This window comes from Nycticebus coucang, chromosome 5, assembly GCF_027406575.1.
Source record: "Nycticebus coucang isolate mNycCou1 chromosome 5, mNycCou1.pri, whole genome shotgun sequence".
Lineage (NCBI taxonomy): Eukaryota > Metazoa > Chordata > Mammalia > Primates > Lorisidae > Nycticebus > Nycticebus coucang.
In genome coordinates, this window is record NC_069784.1 from 65,034,937 (window position 1) to 65,054,947 (window position 20,011).

Consider the following 20,011-nt stretch of genomic DNA (forward strand, 5'->3'; position numbering starts at 1 on the left):
CTAAACATGCTATACTGTCTCCCATGCCTTTGTGCCCAAACTCCAGCTGTTTCCTTTACCTGGAATGTCTTGTTCTACCTTCTTTGCCCAGGAGATTACCACTGACTGTCCATGAGCCACCTCCACAGTGTCACCACCTCCACACTGTCCTCCCACATCTCCAGAGTCAGCTGTTCTTCTTCTGTGTGTGCAGGGCTCTGGCACACACCCCCTTGGAATGTGAGCTGTGCTTCCCCAGAAAAGCCCACTGAGGGCCTGACCGAGGCCTTGTTCACTGCTTATCCCCACCAGTCAATTGTTGCTCACTGAACTAATCAGGAAATAAATGGAAATGTGGCAGATGTGCATCAGACTCTCTCACAACTATGTGTGAGGAACAACTGTACCCCTAATACCAAAAACAATAGCAGCAAATAAATAACTATCAAGTGCTAACAATGTGGACAGGCTCTATTTCAAGCACCGGTATGCAAAGTCACTCATTTCATCCTTAAAAACCCCATGAGTAGGTACATTATTAGCATTTTACAGATGGGGAAACTGAGGCACCAAGAAGTTAAGCCCCTTGTCCGGGGTTACTGAAGCTAGCATGTAGAAGAGCTGATACTTAATCCCCAGAAGATTGGCCCCAGAACTGTCTTCCAATGGTCATGCCAATGCAGGTATACTAAAAGCCAACATTTCAGCCATGCAGCGGCCTCTGGCAAACGTAAATGTCCCCTCTGGAGGACTATACAACCACGGAGTGGCCACCAGCTCCTGTGACCCTTTTGCTTACTGGGCTTCATACATACAACACTGCTACCTCCAGAACGCTTCCAGCAGGAGAAGCAGTCTTCTCACACTGTGGAAAGACATTACGTACCCAGGAAAATCACGGTGCCATAAAGAACACATACATGCTGATTCCTCAAAGTACCTCTCACCTTGTTCATGCTGCAGGGATGGGAGCAAGGGTTCAGACATGTCACAATTCAAAGCAGCTCTTGAAGACTCTCCTCCTCCCCAGAGCCCTCACTTTCTGAAGCAGTCAGCTGCACTGTGAACACAGATAAAGAAGAAATGTGTTAGCCGGTGCTCAGGAAGGCACAGGGCGGCCCTGTGTCCAATGTAACATGCTGTTAGACTGGCAATGACCAATGTCTGCTCTCTCCAGTATGGCAGGCAGTATGGCCACTGAGTACTTGAAATGTGGCAATTGTGACTGAGGGCTAAATTTTTAATTTGATGCAGTTTTAACAAAATTTAAAGAGGCACACGTGGTTAGTGGCTAGCACACTGGACAATGCAGATTTAGAGGGTTGACTCAGGAGTCTTGAAGCCCATGATGGGGCAATGGGCATGTCAGTGGTCAAGAAAAGTCTAGATACTCTCTGCTCAGAGTGACTGCAGAGACATAGGGACAAGAACCATTCATTCAATAACTGTTTTTTGAACACTTACAAGGGGCTGGGTGCTAGGAACTTACTGCTTAATAAACCAGAAAGGCCCAATGACTTTAAGAGTTTCTAGTTTGGGCTTTGACCTCTTTAGGAAAAGAAAAACTAAACAACAACAACAACAACAAAAAGAACCAAAAAAACCCAGTGCAAACAAAGCAAGCAGCGTGAGCAGCACACCGTGTGCTTCCAGACCTCCCCAGTGCCACAAGGAACACGGGATGGAGCAAGCACAGCAGCGTGCAGCATCACTGCCAGGGCTCCACGGACGGCAGTCCTGAGAGCTCCTTGGGGGACAGTGTGACATAAAGGGCTCAGGAGGTCAGCCTTCCATGGGCCAAATGAACCATATGGTCCAGCTCCTCCCCAAACCGAGTAGGGTTGATGTGTATTCATGCTATTGGTTCTTTACATAAGAGTTTTTGACCTGGGCAGCACCTGTAGCTCAAGGAGTAGGGCGCTGGTTCCATATGCCAGAGGTGGCAGGTTCAAACCCAGCCCTGGCCAAAAAAAAACTGCAAAAAAAAAAAAAATAATAATAAAATAAAATAAAAAGTTTAAAAAAAAAAAAGAGTTTTTGACCTACTTGAGTTTTAGATAAATGAGTTTATTGTATGGTTTCAGCATTCTTAATTTGTCAATTTTAAAGATAACAACAAAGAAAATTACTTCAACCACTTAAATAGCTTTGGAGCCTTTTCCTTTGAAAGATGGTTACAGGTGGATTGGAGAGAACAAAACATTGTAAGGTTCCTTATAATTACTCAATTTTGTAAGTGATTTTTTTCAAGTTGCATCCAGGAAGGATTTATATCTAAATCATCCTATTAAAAAAAGGAATTGGAGGTTTAACTGGAAACACGTTGCCTTTAAAAACACATGTATTGTTTTTAAGTTTTTAATTATAATTATAATATACAATATGTTCACTAGGAAAAGGTGAAAGTACTCACAATCCCACTATCCCACCACAACCAACTTTAGTCTTTAGTAATAAGCCTTTGTCAACTGGGAAATGACACAGCTGCTGAGCCCAGGATGCAGAGAAGGCCAAAGCTGTACCCCTCACATTAATATCTTTCACTGCTAAGAAAATAATTTTGCAATTTACATTTTCAAAAGATAAACTCCTATTCCACACACATTACTCTTCTGTGAATGTAATATTATTACATTCCTTTTACAAATCAGAAAATAGGGAGAGGAAATTGCAAATCATTCCCTGGCTATTTGAGACAAAGATTCGAAAGAAAACAACCACATTCGGTCATAGCAAGAGCATATTTTAATGATGACGTGCCACATGGAGGGATGGAGGTAGCACAAACACAATTCCAACATCTCCACATGTATGTGATGCCTGCGTGGTCACAGGGGCAAGTCAAGAAAATTCAGTTTCATTATCTAATTCTGCTTGATCTTACAGTGACTACAAGAAATTACACATGTAAGTTTTCCTCTTTGAAATTGCAGATGCAGATGCTAATACCTATACATGTTGTTTCATTTTTAATATACAGAGGGTGCCAAAAAAATGTATACACATTTTGAGATGTTATCTATGCATTTACCTTTTGGAAGTTGAATTGAAGACACAGTTACTGGTCATGTGTACTAGACTTGCTATGCACATCCATGTGTACTAGACCTGCTATGCACATCCATTTTATGTGTAATTCATATGCTTTTGGGGAATGATCAATTTTACTTTCAATAAGGTCTCCTAAAATGTGAATTTAGTATATACATTTTTGGGCACCCCTGGTATGTATCGATCCATTTAAATTCCACAGCCTAGATCTTAACTGGAAATCTTTTCCAAATGTCTTGCGGAGATGCCTAATATCACAATCTCACTTACACGTACACATTGGTAAAGATGCAGGAAAGGAGGCACAAGGGGATCCCAACAACCAGACAAGGATCCTGGAATATGACTTCCCCGGAGCCCCACCCAGCCACGCAGGCCACAATCCCCTTCCCCAGAAGATGTGTATGGAGTTTTCACTGAATGTTACAGAGCCCCAGCCCCCACCACAAGTGTTTCTATGTCATTTCCATGTATGTCATTCTATAACCAAGCTAGACTAAAGCACTTCAAGGGAAATTATTAGTCACACAAAAAGTTCTTAATAATTATTCTGAAAAGATTTTTTTCTTCTTTGTTCTCCTTCACAGAGCCTAGGATGACAGAGACTCTTAAAAAACAATATTAATAATTATTGTAGACTAACTTTGGGGTTTTTTAAAAAAGAAAATCTTTTAATGCTAATGTTGTAAATATTTTTTTAAATGTTATTAAGAATATTACACAGCTGTATGGTACTGAAAACTGTACAGTGTCCTTTTATATTATTTCCCCCATTTAATAGTTGCATGTGTATCAATCTGAGTGGTCATTTTCCTAAGTAGGAAATCAGATACAGACAAAATAATTCTTTTTGGTTAGGCCATAGTAAGTAGGACACCTCGGGCTAGAATGGACTTCATCTCAAGATACCATGGAATGAGAGCATGTACAAAGATCTCAAATGTAAAATAAACACAACACACACATATTAAAGATCACCATTAACAGAAGGCACTTAACAGACAACAGTTTCAGAAACTGGGCCAGTTTGCTTCTGGATAGCAAGCAAAAAGACTGGCCTTGTTCTATCAAGTACTTCCCATCTCCTTTGTAAGAGAGAAAACCTGGTTGCTTTGCAGCCAATGCAGTTTATGAAGAAGCTTAAAGAAGTATGCAGCTTAAAAATAGACGTAGCCTGAACATAAAGCATTAGAGGAAAAGATAGCTGAGTTCTTAAGGTGGTATTTAATGTTTTTTTCAATCTTTTAAGAAGTTGGATTCTTCCAGCACTGAACAAAAGAAAAATACAAATGCCTTTAAAGGGTGCTCTGAGAATATCAAACCCATAAGCCAAAGTGGAACTTTCACTCAGTTGATCCTAATAAATTCAGTTCAATGGGCAACAAAGCCTGTGGTCAACCTTAGGCTTGGGAAAGGTTAAAGAAAATGTAATTCAACTTTCTGGGTGGGTAGAAGAAGTGTCCGTAAGCAGAAAGGTGGAGAAAGAATAAGTGAAGGAAGAAGAAAGAAAGAAATCAAAAGAAAAGAAAGGAGAGAATCAAAGGGCAGGTGGGCAAACAAGGACACCCAGACGCAGGTTTGGGAATACGGCCAAGTGCCCCTCACCAGCCAGGTCCTCACTGCAGAAGGGACCCAGAGATTCAGGCTCCTGGTGACAATTCCACATCCTACGGCTTGTCTAGGATTATACACTCATGGCTCAACCCAGCAAATAGGAGCTGCAGCAAATTTAAGACTGGACCTACCTGTTTCACCACTATTTATTTACCATCAACCTCCACCTACCACAGGAGAGGCCTATTTCACCTGGATCACTGCTACTGTGATGTATGGTGCCACTGGCACAAGCCTGCTTCATTTTTTTTTTTTTTTACTTTAAAGATAAACTTAGAAGTGTCAAGGGCTATTATTGTGTATGTTGTGTCTAGGGCCTTGAAAGTGCAACTAATATTTATAGCCAACATAGAATAATTTGGGACTTTATCCCTACTTCAACCCTCCCCCTTTTAAATTTTATTTATTTATTTATTTATTTATTTATTTTGAGACAGGGTCTGACCCCCCAGCAAGTACCGGCATCGTCACAGCTCACTGCAACCTCAAACTCCTGGGCTGGGCTCAAGTGATCCTCCTGCCTCCACCTTACAGGTACATGCCACCGTACCTGCTGATTTTTCAATTTTTTATACAGATGGGGGTCTTACTACATTGCTCAAGCTGGTCTTAAACTCTTGGGCTCAAGTAATCCTCCCACCTCAGCCTTCCAAAGTGTTGGGATTAAAGGTGTGAGCCCCTGAGCTTGGCTCCCACCCCCTTCTAAGGTGTTCATTCTGAAAGGCTTTGTAACATATCTGAAAACCAGGTAGGCAGACAGGTCAACAAGAGCAGGCAGGTCACTCTTCACAGCATTAAAGATCTTGTTGGCATTTAGCTATAACACATCCTAAGGCCAGTCTGTGGAAGGGATTCTTGTCCCCCCCCCAATCCCACAATCACATATAGGCCATAAGCAGCGGGCTGAAGCAAAGGACGGATGCTGGACCCAGAGCTTGCAGGGAAGGAAAAGTGAAATAATAAAAAGATGACAAGACTTTAGAGTCTGGAGGAAATGCTCTAAAATCTAGGATTCAGTGGCTCGGAAAATCAAATGAACAGGTGAGAGAAACAGCCCTAATTTAGGGCTGGAGTAATTCACATGCCTCTGAAGTTAGGTCCTGACTACCTTCAATTGGAACTCTTGTCCAAGACCAAATAAACGTAAGGCCATTTTATTACAGAGTCCAATCCCTCCCTTCCACAATAAGGAGCATAGTGCTAGGGTTAAAGAACCAAAGCCAAAGGAACAAATAGAACCCTGGCCCCTGCCCCAAATGCACACACACTTCTCCAGTGGCTGGCTTGTTCCTGTCCTCCTGAAGAGGCAGGAAGAACCTCAGAGCACCCTGAGGATCTTCCTGGAGGTCCTTCCCCAACCCCAGTTAAAGCAGGTGTATGGCTCTGACTCCTCAGGCTCTTGGTGTCTTTGCTGCTCTCATCTTGAGGCAAACACCCCAGAGCACAGTTCTGCCCAAGAGCCTGGACAATGCCCACCATTCTGCTCTGCTTCCCTGGACCCTGACTCCATAGCATATCAGGGAAACATACACCCTGAGCCAGCAGGGCGAGTGCATCTTCCCACAAGCATTGTCACAGGCCCAGGTCTCCTTCCCCAAGGACAGGTTAGGTGACCTGAAATTAATCCTGTGAAATTTTAACTAGTGTATGAGCTGTGGTGCAATAGGAAATTGTGATTAAAGAAAAGGAAACAAGTGGATTACAAATTTTAAAGGAGAGACACAATGTAGTAACAACAACGCAATGGTCTAAGGCAGGCGTCCTCAAACTGCGGCCCGCGGGCCACATGAAGTGGTGTGAATTGTATTTGTTCCCATTTTGTTTTTTATTTCAAAATAAGATATGTGCAGTGTGCATAGGAATTTGATCATAGTTTTTTTGTTTAAACTATAGTCCGGCCCCCCAACGGTCCAAGGGACAGTGAATTGGCCCCCTGTTTAAAAAGTTTGAGGACGCCTGGTCTAAGGGCTAAACAGGGAGGAACAGAGGCCAAGAGGCCCAAGAGGGCCAGTTCTGGCACACGGGCTAAGGATTTCCTGTACTGAGTCAAGTTGTAAGTCAGGACATCACAGTTTGTATTCAGGGCTGTCACTATGAAAAGTCAATCCCCAGTCCAGGGATTTTGGACTGTCTATCTCAGTTTGAAGGGGGCACAATCCAGAAGAGAACCCAAGAGGTCACTCGGCCCACTTCCCTTGCTGGGGTGACTATCTAAACCAGGGTCACAAATAAAGAACACCCACAGGGCTCAAAAAAGATGAACAAACATTCAGATCTGAGCAGACAGGGTGGGGGCAATCTGGGGAGCCTGCCACCCAGTTCTAGCCCCAGCAAAGGGACTAGCCATGTGTACCCAGAACTCTCATAATGGAGCAAGAAAGATTAAAAGATTATGTAAAATCAGTTGTTTTTTAAAAATTGGCAACTTATGCTAATACTTTAAAAATCCCTAGGAGGTGGATTTGGTTGGCCAGTTCTGCCTTCGATGTACACCTTTCATATCAGTCAAGAGAGTCCTTGTTTTTTTAAATCTCCAGAGGTGGATACTTCCAAACTCCCTCCTGCCCTAAGCCCAGTGGAAGAGTGGGCAATACAGGGGTCATACACCAAATCAGAAAGTTTGAACCTCAACTCTCTTGGCATGTGATTTTTGTCAAGTTACTGACCCTCTGTAAGTCTCTGCTCCTTTATTCATAAAATTGGTGGGAGCAGGGAATATTTATTTATTTTTGTGACAGGGTTTTGCTCTGTTTCCTAGGCTAGAGTGCAGTGGCCTCATCACAACTCACTATAGCCTTGTACTGCTGGGCTCAAGTGATCCTCTTACCTCAGCCTCCTAAGTCGCTGAGGACTACAGGTTTGCACAATCAAGGCCAGCGAATTTTTTTGGTGGGGGGTGGGGGTAGAAACACCTTCTTGCTATATTGCTCAGGCTGGTCTTGAATTCCTGGCCTCAAGTGATCCTCCCTCCTTGGCCTCCTGAAGTATTGGGATTACAGGCATGAGCTACAGTATCTGGCAGGGGAAATTCTTTATGTCTCCTAAGATAGTTTTGGGAATTAAATGGAGCAGCATGAAGATGACTACTTGGCATGTGGTGCTCAAAGAGTATGAGGCCCTTCCCTCTTCCTGTTACCCCAGCACCATTCATTGAGCACAACCTCTTTCTGTGTTAAATTACAGGAAGGTGATTACCTCCCAATCACTCCACTGAATCGTAAGCGTTCAAGAGAAGAGATATTACCTGTTTTGTACTAGTACCCAAATATCCAGCACCCATCCCATGCCTTGCACTTAGTAGGCACAATATATTCCAAATTATATTATTATGTTTAGGAAGATCTTCTTAAACATGACACCAGTTGAGCCTATCCTCTTTTAATGCCTTAATGTCAATATCTCTATCTACTTCTCACTGGGCCAGAATAGTTTGCAGTTAAATTTTTAAAAAATCCAAATTAAGAATAAAACACTGAAGAGCTTTTTCCTTAAGAAGCATGGTTTCACGTGTAGGCCAGCAGAGCACTATTTGGATATGACTACCAACATCACTCTTTGTATACCTCAGAAGGAAAGATTAAACACAAGAGATTTCATCGCCCTATAGAGAAATTAAGGAATAGTACTTTAATTTTAGCATTTCAACTCAGGTTTGCCGATGGTGTGTGCAACTGCATGGGAGTATATGGCGGCTATCCTAGGTGACTCTCAATCCGTTTGTCCACTTTGGTTTGAGAAGGCTGAATTATGAATTATTCATCTAGGACAAAAGTAGGTATCCACCAACCCTTACTGCTTACCCAGGTTTCTTTGATTTTACATTGAAAGAATCCCAGCCCACCAGACAATTTTAGCGTCCCTCTCCCTGGAGCTGAGGAAGAGGAGTTGTTACATAATTTAGACAATACATTGCCCCTAATTTGGTGGGAAACTAAAATACCTCAATAGACAGCTCAATAGGTTACTTCAGGATGACCCACTGAAATGGAAGCAGTGACAAGGGAATTACTAAGAAGGCAGCTCTTTAATGAAGCTTATCAGGACCAGCTCTCTCTCCATAAAAGGTTTCCAATTAAGGAATTTAAATATTCTCAAGAAGACCTTGAGGACAAGCTGTTACGAAGGTGGCCACCTTGCTGGCGATTACAGCTGAAACTCATCTGCTTAGTAAGCCACAGTGGATCTAAGGCAGTGATTATAAGCCTGTGTGCCGCAAGAGGATCTTAGGTGTGCCATGAAATTTTTAAAAGAGTAATCACATTATTTTCAAAAGCAGTTCAAAGTACAGTAGCTATTCTTTTCTTTATTTTTTTTTTATCAACATAATTGAAGTGTGCCACAGAAGTTTAGCTATAGGGTTCAAGTGTGCTATGAGATTAAAAATTTGAAGAACACTGGTCTAAGGGCTTGTTCCTCTGGGACAGTGGTTCTCAACCTTCCTAATGCCTCCTAATGCCGAGAAACTTTAACACCGTTCCTCATGTTGTGGTGACCCCCACCATAAAATTATTTGGTTGCTACTTCATAACTGTAATTTTGCTACTGTTATGAACTATAATGTAAATATCTGATATGCAGGATGTATTTTCATTGTTACAAAGGGGTCACGACCCACAGGTTGAGAACTGCTGCTTTGGGAGGAAACGTCTTTTAATCTCCGGAAGAAAGCACTATTTGGTTGGACGGGCACTGGCAGAAACCACCTCGCAGACTTACCAATAACCTCTGCTTTCCAGGGCTCATGTTCTGGGCTTCTCTTTACCAGCTTCTCCTTGGTGTGGCGTGCTCTTGTGGAGGGAGAACCACATTCTGGGTTGTTAAACCTCCCCACAAGGATCTAGTGTCTTCTTTTACTGGAACTTGGGCCTTTCAATGCTCTTAAACCAGTTTCTGTAACAGAATAGCCGAGTTGACCAACCAGGCAGGTAGTGTAACTCTGGACCCATGACTGCTCAGACAGCGTGGCCCTGGGTCTCCTTCTCCTGCTCCCAGCATACATCACTCCAGTATCTCTGGGGAATCCTTCTTGTACCTCTGTACTCTTTTCACAAAAGTTCCTGTTTGGCCTATGCAGCCAAATCTGAAACACTCACAGGCCTGGGGCATCAATGTCTTCTGACACCTGAGAATTTCCCTTTCCTGCTTTAAATCTTGTATGCACTTGAAAATGTGTTCTATTTCATCCAATATACCTTAGGATTTTGGGGGTGGGTTTAAGAAGCAGGCCAGGCCACATCAGCTCTGTGCACTATTCTTACAGAAAGGTCCAGTTTGGGGTTCCCTAAATTCAATTTTATGCCACATTTAGGTCCCATATGTGGCCATTTAGCTGTCATTTAGACTATAGCCAGAAATAAGTTCTTTTCAGCATAAGCTATAACACTATGACCCAGTCCCTGACTCGTCCTCACAAGAGTGCTATTGGGTAAGAAAGGGCTAACGGGCAGCCTGGGCTCTGAAAGACAGACCTCTAGCCAGCATCAGTAGCCCAGGCAGTCACCCCACAGAAGCAGGTCACATCCCTGCTCAAGGCTGCGCTCTTCAGACATAACTAAGTCTGTTCTCCACTCTGGGGAAAGGAATCTGCCTCACACCGACTTTCCCATGCTTTAGAACTGGATGGCTGCACGCTGATATTAGGGGAGAATGAGAGAAACAAAGACAGCAAGAAACGCAACCAGGGCACAGCCACCTCATCACAGCCCCGGTCTGCAGGGAGTCTCCGCGTTCTCCACCAGCAAGCAGCCAAGAGAACAGCCACAGAAAACAGCTCCAGCAGCCGACCCTGGGGTCTCCTCTGATCTCATTACAGCAGTCCACACAAGTCCTCACAAAACAGAGGGAATTTATGCCTGCCTCAGCCTGTGTGAAGCTCCACATTCCTTGGTAACGAGAGTTCCAGCTTCTGAGAACAGAGCCACTGGGATGGGGAGGAAATGGGCTGTGCTCCCAAGAAAGAACTGTCACTGCTGCCTTCTCCTTTTCTGGGGCTGGAAATAAAGGCAGTGAGCTTGGGACCCTGGCTCTCTGTTTGGGTCCCTGAGTAGAAGTTCCCTTCTGCTAATGTCAACATTGCTAGGCTCAGAAAGCCCAGCTGCTTCCTGTCCAATAGCTCTAGGAAGGCCGCCTTGAGGGGTCCCACCTGCTAAGACCAGAATTCCAAGAAAGAGGCTGTTCTGCTATAATAAAAAGGTCTTCTGATGGGGAATATTTTTCCCTAAAATACTCTTGTCTGCACCTTGAAAATTTTTACCTAATTTGGGATTCCCATTTAAAATGGCAGGGGGTAAAACTTATTTCGGTATCCTTTAATTCAGTCTTAGAAGTGAGTGGCCAATTCATGAAGTAGAGAGTGAACTTCTAAACCAGAGCAAGAATGTAGAATGCTTGTTCTGAGCTAGGGTGATTTTGCCTCCCAGGGGACATCGGCCATGTGTGGAGACATCTTTGGCCGTCACAACTGGGTGGGTAGAAGCATTACTGGCTTCTAGCAGGGAGAGGCTGAAGACCCTACCACAGCCGGGACAGCCCCCAGAACAAAGAATGGCCTGGTTCAAAATGTCAAATCATGCTGAGATTGAGAAACCCTGACTCAGAGGGAACACTCAAGGAGATGGGTAGATTTAAAGTAATGCCAACACATAATCACATTAAATAATGCTGAGACCCTGCAGTCTGGGGACCCCAAACCACCACAAACATGTTTTTCCTCCAGTACGATAAATGAAAGCTGCCCTGCAACTACACGGAGTAAGAGCAACAGAGTTGCCTGGGTGGAAGTGGAGCAGCTTCAGTGCGAGGCTTTATCATGAGCAACACTGTGAGTGCCGTATCCACTCCAGGTCAGGGGGTGATCTGAATGCTTACTATTAACAGAAGTATTTTCTGAGCTAAATTCCGTGATTACTAAAACCTCCATGTAATCTAAGTATATCGAGGTCTGGGGAAAAAAATGGCAAAATGTTTCAGCTTTTAAAATACTAACAAAAATGAGGAACCATGGTGATGTTGACCTACATTCCAGGGTGGCCACAAAAACCCCAGCCGCACAGTAGGGTTCTAAATAAATGCAGAATTGCAGAAACGCATCAAAATGAAAATAGTCATGGTGAGTATTTTGAAAAGCTCCCCATCTCTTATTTCCTCATCTCTACACGGTACATTTTAGTACACACTTTCAGTGACAATGTACATTAGATAACCTAGTCATTATTTTCTTTTCAACTCTTTTATTCCAGCAAAAGAAGGGGGGAAAATCCCCCTCCAAGCACAGCTATTGCATGGAAGCAAATCTGAAGGAGAAAAAGAGGAATTTCATGAATGAGCAGCAGATAATTTTTTAATGGAACGTTTTAAAGGCTTGTGGTATAAACAGTAAACAAAACTGATTCACTAAGAATTATACTGTCTGCCATGATGTAAGAGTCAGGCTTCTTTTTTTAATGCCCCAGAAGCTAAAGGAAAATAAATACTGTGGTAGGGAAAAAGGATACCGTACTTGGCTTTTCAAAGTCATTGCTCAATTCTTCTTGAGCAAGGAAGCTATCATAATGACTTTATTTTACCTACCACAATTACAGTACACCTCGAAGCAATTCTCCACCACCTCCCACTTTCCTCTCTCCATTCAAATCCTGCTAAATAATCTCTGGAAACCATTAACCAAGAGCCCAGTTCCACTTTTCCTCTACTGCCTCCCCTGCTGCCTCAGTGCCGTGTTGGCGTCAGGACAAAGCAAACTTGTGTTACATCACAGAGCAAACTCATTTTCTATGAACCAGCCCGATGGTAGTTTACCGCTACTGGAACCCAACGCTGTCAACAGTGTGGTCTTTGTTTGGTGGGTGTTGCTTTACAATTTTGTTTTTTATAAAAAGTTTCCCTACACCCCCTTCCTCTTTTAAAAACAGGCAAGCTGTTGGAGGTGGCTTTCCAGCCCGCCCCGCCAGGCCTGTGAGCCAGACATTACCTTATGCACAAGTGACTCTAGGCATTCCTCAGTCTAGCTGCCTCCTGCAAATTCCTGAGCTCTGCGGGGCGGCCACGCTCCCTCAGCCCCTCCTCCCAACTCTCCCCCACCCTCCCTTTTCCCTTTTTTCTTTCTTTCTTCTTCTTCTTTTTTTTTTTTTAATTTCCACTGCTTCACTGTGTTTTTGTGTAAATGATCTCACATGACTCAACAAATCCATCTGCCTGGAGTGGGCCAAGTCTGGAGCCCTCCCAGGAGGGAGGAGAAGAATTGCTTTGTGGAAGGACCTGGAGCTCTGCCCTTTCTCTGGCTCGAATTACCCGCTGTCAGGCCTGACGGATTTGGCTAAAAATAAAAGGAAGCGGGCCGTGAAAAGCAGATGAATGGGCTCAGCAGTTCCTTAGATAACACAGGCCTGCTGTTGCCCAAAGCTCCCCAAACAGAAACTTTAAATGTAGGACCTCTCAGTGCAGTGATGTGGCTTCCAGGTGAATAGGATGTCAGAGCCACTGGAGAGGGGAGATGGCCTGGGCTGCAGATTTCAGTTTTAGAGCTTCCCTGTGTGCGTATGTGTGCATGTATGTGCACGTATGTGAGAGAAAGAGAGAGACACAGGGTCAGGAGAGAGAATCAGAAGAAGATTCTCAGAAAACAGCAAAGTTCAGTAGAGTGAAGGCTTGCTTGGCTTATTAGAAAAAGAAAAAAGAAAGTTGTTTCCACTACGAAATTACCCTGCTCCCTACCTCTAACACCAGACATTTTCACCCTCTCTATAATGTCATCTCTCCATTCAGAGCCAGCAAAGAGCTAAAAGTCCTTCTGTAAGTGTGTGCCCAGTGCCCACAGTGGATATTAAGCACTTAGGCTGGCAATGTAATGACACACAGTAACAATCTGTAATATGAAGCAGTCAGCAAAGCCCTGGCTCTGAAAGCTATTTCTCCCGACCATTAACCATATGTTTGGCTCCTCTGATCGCCAAGCGGGTGTTCCAGCTTACCATCTGGTTTCTATCCACACAGGCAACTGCAAAGCACAGGCTGTGTCCCTCTGGAGGGATGTGTTTCTTTTTTTCTCTCTTTTTTGCTCTTCCCTTCCCCTTTCTGCCTCCCAGCTCCTTTCGGTCCTTCTGCTAAAGAATTCTCTGCCATTCATCACATCCAAAGAAAACTTTACCTGACAGGGGAGCAGGCCATTAAGAATGTACAGCTGTATTGTAAACATGCCAGAGAGCTCTTTAGCATTCATGGGACCTACTGTGGGTCTCTACCCCTCCTCATCTCCTATGGAGTGCTGACATTTGATCCAGCATGTTAAAAATAGGTACATTCCTGACAGATCCAGGGGTTGCTGCAGCGCCCTTCACACTCACTTCATATTCTGGGAGTGGGGTTTTAAGACACACACTCTCTCGCCCCATAAGTTCGTCTCTGCTTTCAATCTGCCTGACGTCAGGATGGCATACCACCACTGCAAATAACCAGCTTAACTACAGGTTTCAATTCCTTTTTCTGTCCGAAAGGATTCAATTCCAAGTGTGTATTTTTCTGTTTTTTTTTTTTTTCTCTTAAAGAGCCCAAACTGAAAGAGCTGACACTTCAGAAGAATAAAAGCATACAGCCATTCTCAATAAATTGATAACTTACAAAACTTAGGCTTATTTACATGGAAATTCCTTACTTTTTTTAAATAAAAGTGAGACTCGGTCTCACTCTGTCACCCCAGGTAGAATGCCATGGCATCATCATAGCTCACAGCAACCTCAAACTCTCGGGCTCAAGCCATCCACCTGCCTCAGCCTCCTGAGGAGCTGGGACTACAGGTACCTGCCACAATACCCAGCTAGGTTTTCTATTTTTAGTAAAGACAGGTTCTCACTCTTGCTCAGGGTGGTCTCGAACTCCTGAGCTCAAGGGATCCTTCTGCCTTAGCCTCCCTGACTGCTAGGATGACAGATGTGAGCCACTGCACTAGCCTACATGTGAACTCTTAACAGTACACAACAAAGAAACAGAATCTGCCATTAGAACTGCAAGAGTTTCCAAAGTATTTATCCCAGAATTTTTCCTTCATAGGATTTAAGGGACGTTATAACCTTTCAAAAATACATTAAGAGATAACTGATATATAGAAATTAGGTCATTTTTCTCCCTGTCCCTGGAAAAACAGTATCTGCGTTAGCAGCCTACTTTACTGAATTAGGAAATTAAAGTTAATTCTTTCCCGCATCCTAATAAAAAAGGGCAGATTTCTCACATAGGAGGCCCAAGGTGGCAGAGAGGGGGCTCTCACAGTGGAAGGATTGACATGCTGAGAGGGGCTCTCACATGGGGAAGACTGAGGTGCAGAAAGGGGCTCTTCCACGGGAGGACTGAGGTGCAGAGAAGGGCTCTCACACGGGGAGGACTGAGGTGCAGACAGGGGCTCTCACATGGGAGGACTGAGGTACAGAGAGGGGCTCTCACACGGGGAAGACTGAGGTGCAGAGAGGGGCTCTCACTTGGGGAGGACTGAGGTGCAGAGAGGGGCTCTCACACGGGGAAGACTGAGGTGCAGAGAGGGGCTCTCAGTTGGGGAGGACTAAGGTGCAGAGAGGGGTTCTCACACGGGAGGACAGAGGTGCAGAGAGGGGCTTTCACATGGGGAGGACTGAGGTGCAGAGAGGGGCTCTCACATGGGGAGGACTGAGGTGCAGAGAGGGGCTCTCACATGGGGAGGACTGAGGTGCAGAGAGGGGCTCTCACCTGGGGAGGACTGAGGTACAGAGAGGGGCTCTCACATGGAGAGGACTGAGGTACAGAAAGGGGCTCTCACATGGGGAGGACTGAGGTGCAGAGAGGGGCTTTCACATGGGAAGACTGACATGCCGAGAGGGGCTCTCACCTGGAGAGGACTGAGGTGCAGAGAAGGGCTCTCACATGGGGAGGACTGAGGTGCAGAGAGGGGCTCTCACATGGGGAGGACTGAGGCGCAGAGAGGGGCTCTCACATGGGGAGGACTGAGGTGCAGAGAGGGGCTTTCCCACAGGAGGACTGAGGTGCAGAGAGGGGCTCTCACATGGGAGGACTGAGGTGCCAAGAAGGGCTCTCACATGGGGAGGAGTGGCGGCTGGTGCCCAGCAAAATGGCACATAACCTCCCAGTGCTAGGACAATTCAGTCAGGTCCTAATAATCTAAGCAAAATTTCTGATAGTTAACAAAGGGAGGAACATTTTAGGAAGAAGGAAAATAAGAAACAAAATGTGAAAAAAATAATAAATAAATAAATAAAACAGACCCCCATAAGTATAAACAGAGTTGGCAAATCTGGGAGTTATGAGAAATTCTGAGGAGGGAAGGGTGTGATATGGCATCAAAAGGTAACAAAGGGCCAGGTTTTAAGAATCCTTAGCTGTAATGATACAGCTTAGACCAGTGCAGGCCTACAGAAATACAAAATGAACCAAACACATAATTTAACATTTTCTAGTAATCACATGAAAAAAGTTAAAAAAAAAAAAAAAAGGAGAAACCTATTTTAATGTATTAACCCAAGGTATCTCAAATATTATCATCTTATGCTATCAAAATAAAAAACTGTCAATAAACTATTTTATCTTTTTTTATGAAGTCTTTAAATGGGATATGGATTTTTTACGCTTACAGCATATCCCAATTTGGACAAGCCACATTTCAAGAGCTCAATAGCCACTGTGTCTAGTGGCTATCATCCTGGATGGCACAGGTTGAGCCCTTACACTGAGGCAGTGCAGGCTGAAGGACAATCTTGGGTTTGTCTCAAAGGAGACAACTGCAACAGCCGTATGGAGACAGAGAGGACAAGCTGGGTCTGATAGCTGGTTCTGAGGTGGCTTGTCCATGTAGAGGATGGAGAGAAGGACAACGCTCAGACCAGAGCAGTGGCAAGTAGGATGGCATGGAAGGGCCAGAGTCGAAAGAGACATAATTCTCGAAAGAATTCAGAAAACTTTAAATGTATGCACATGTGGGATAAAGGAGAAGGAATCACAGAATCATCACATATATATTTTTTACACTAAAATGTGTGCTTGGAGTGAAAGGTCACCGATTGTGTACATGAAGTTTCATTGTTCCTTTCAAGCTCGCTTCCCTCTGCAGTGGAACACAGCATCATTTAATAAACGTGCTGAGACCCACATGTGTTAGGCAATGCTGGGCCCTGGGGAATTAAAGCTGAATGGATATAATTCTGACTTTCGAGTGGCTCGAATACAGTGTTGAAGACAAAATAGCAAATTATAATGAAGTGTTAAGAGCATTAATAGAAAGATGTGCACGGAGACCTATAATACACTCCATAAAGTATAACTCAGAACTATTTCCTACAACATATTCGATGGCCCTTTTGAGGTAGTAGAGAATGGGGCTTTCAGATAGTAAAGCCTGTATCAATTGACTCTGAAAAGTGATTCATCAAAGATTTCTCAGCTTTTATTTGGTTGCACTGTATTAAGAAAATCCTAATACTCACAGATAACTACAGTGATCACTCATCATCTCAATCCATGCTCTCAAAACTCTTCAGTTTTGACAAATTTTCAGATAAATCTCTTGCTGTCTGCTATTCTTATTGCTTATTGTCTGGAACTCGGAAGTCAAACTGACAAGGATAATGCTGTGTCCTTTCCTGCTGGGATTCACAATGGGAAATTTCTGCACCTGAATTCTGGAAATGGGTGAATTTGAATAGCAAGGTATAGGTGTAATGGAAATTAGAACAGTTCTTTAGTGCTTCATTTTATAATCTCATGATATGCCTACACCTAATCCAAAAGCATCAGAAAATGCAGTAGTCAGATCTTTTTATTTCAGTTTAAATCACTAATGATAATCTGACAACTACTTGATTTTCGTCAAAGTTTCCAAAATATAAAGTGGGTGTCCATAACCCCACAATAGAATATATGCTACTAGGTGACACGTACTCGTGCACTTACTGTACAACTGGTCATAAATCCACACAGAAGCCTGTGTGTCACAGAAGCTCTGAAGCCCTGCCTGGCATGTCATCAAGATAAATATGTGTGACAGGAGGAACTTGCTTGTTCCATGTAAGATCAGGCTGGAATATGAAAAACACCAGGACAGAACGTCCTCATCCATGGCTTATTTATAAGAAGTTACAATATATAAGTCAAAATAGCTGAAAACACTTTATTTCAAGATTAACTTGACTGTCTAATTCAATAATCTGGTGGTCCCAATGTGTCAAAATTTGGTATGTAACACATAGTGTGAATTTTTTTTATTAGTTACTTTAAAAGTTTAAAATATATAAAAACGAAATGCAAATTAAAAGTTTGCAGGGCATCTCAAGTATCTCCAGAGAACTTCCACAGATGATAGAGTGTGAAGACCACGGGCTTAGAGCCTTTGAGGTTAAAACGTCAACTGCCCCTACTATTTAAGGATCACCAAGTCACTTCCAAACTTTAGCCCTGAGCAGAAGCCATTCCTTATTATCCTGAAAGCAGTGAAACTGAGAAACAAAATTGCACAAAGTGTTTTAAGATTCTCTGATGAGTTAAAATATAAAAGGCTGGAACCAAAATTGAGATACAGTATTCATTTGTCAATGTTGTTCAGACATTAATTCATTTAACAATTATTGACCATCTACCATGTGCCAGGCACTGATACAGAAACCCGAGATAATCAGTGGGTGGGAAAAAAAGACAAAATTCCCTACCTTTGTGAAATTTAAAGCCTAGAAGAGACAGAGGGAGAGACAATAAACATAAATAAGAAGCATAGTGATAGATGCAATGAAAAAACTGAGTGGAGTCAGGGGAGTTGGAAATTCAGCAAAGGCAGGCTACGATTTTAAATAGGATGGTAAGGGCAGGCCTCACTGAGAAAGTAAACGTGGACCAAAGAGGCTAAGAGATAAGCCAAGAGGACATCAGAGCAGCAGGCCTCCAAGCAGAGTCCCAGGACCATAAGCATTGACTGGAAACGTGTTTCTAGCTCAGGAAGGCTGGGGTGGGGCCCCGGAGTCTGTTTTAACAAGGTCTCCAGTCACTCTGAGGTATCCCTAAAGTTTGATAACCAACTGCCCAGGAGTAAAGACCCTGAAATAGGGCCTTCTCTAGGATGTTCTACAGAAATAGGATGAAACCAGGTGTCTGTAGGTGAAAGCCACGAGGAGAAGGATAAAGATGAGCAAAGAGAGGTCACTGGAAGCCAGGGCATGCACAGATTACGGCCACAGGGAGGCATTTACTCCCAGGCAAACGGGGAGCTACTGCAGGATTTCAGGCAGAGGAGCTACATGGCCTGACATATTTTAAAACATCAATGCTGGCTGCCATGTTGAGTGAAGCACTATATTACTTGCTTCGGGAGACAACTCCTTAACTTCTAAATTCTACTTTGGACAGGGGTATGCTACTAAATGTTAAGAGTAGTGTCTGTGGGCGAGGAGCTCCAAACTGTAGTGTTTTCTGACTCCCATGGTGTAAACTCTCCTACCATGCTGACTGCAAACTGCCTACATGATTCACTGAATATTGAGCTGTGACAAGATGAGTACAATCAACTCATGATACTGACTCAGGTCCTAATGCCACTGCTACCACAGAGAACATTTAATGATGAGGAATTTTGTAAATATGATTGGAAATATTATTTCATAAGTCTACATAAATGCAGTGTCTTTACTTGTACAATAGGTATACTGTTACTTAAACTCCAAATTCTGCCAATGAGATTGCAGTCTGTAATCTTTGAAAAATCTGATAACATTTTTAAAGTGCAGCACCTTCTATAAAGCAAAAGATAGTCCATGAGTTCTTGATAACAGCAAGCGTGGCTACCATCAGGCGCGTGTTCCACACATTCTCCAGTCTGCAAGATCCCAGCGTGTGCCACCCACACTCAGACCCGGGCAGCCAGATCAGCAAATGTGCACAAGCCTGACTCCTGCCAAACAATGGGGTCTTTCAAGCCTTACAATCTTGTGAAGAAACAGACTGAAACGTCATGGGAAAAATTAGGAAATATTGGAGAAAAACAGCTCACAAAATGAGAGGTAGAATGACTTGCTCACATGTTCTAATTCTTGAACAAAAAGAAACAAGTGACTGTCACATGCCTGCTCTGACCCTTTCACTTCAGAAGAGAAGCATCCAAACCCCTGCCCCCCTTTCCCTTACTGATCACAGCAGCAAGATAAGAACAAGACATCAGAATGAGGACTTTTTAAATCTAAAGGAGCAGAGTTAATTTTAAATGTCTTACCCTCATGAAAGTATAACCACCAGCCCAAACTATCAGCCTTGTTTGGTGATCCAAAATGTGAACACAAACACAGACCAACTAGACTTCAACAACCGCACAAAGGAGGAGAGATTCCCAATGTACCTTTTGAAAAATTAG

General features: G+C 43.5%; 1 protein-coding gene across 5 annotated transcripts in view; it reads right to left on the minus strand.

Annotated features, from left to right (window-relative positions):
* BACH2 (BTB domain and CNC homolog 2) overlaps positions 1-20,011 on the minus strand; it is a 431,172-nt gene that overhangs the window by 343,659 nt on the left and 67,502 nt on the right. For all 5 annotated transcript variants that reach the window (XM_053591945.1, XM_053591947.1, XM_053591946.1 and 2 more), the window contains exon 2: positions 927-1,039. In XM_053591945.1, the coding sequence (XP_053447920.1) occupies positions 927-935 (9 nt within the window). In that variant the 5' untranslated portion in view covers positions 936-1,039. The remainder of the gene's footprint in view (positions 1-926; positions 1,040-20,011) is intronic.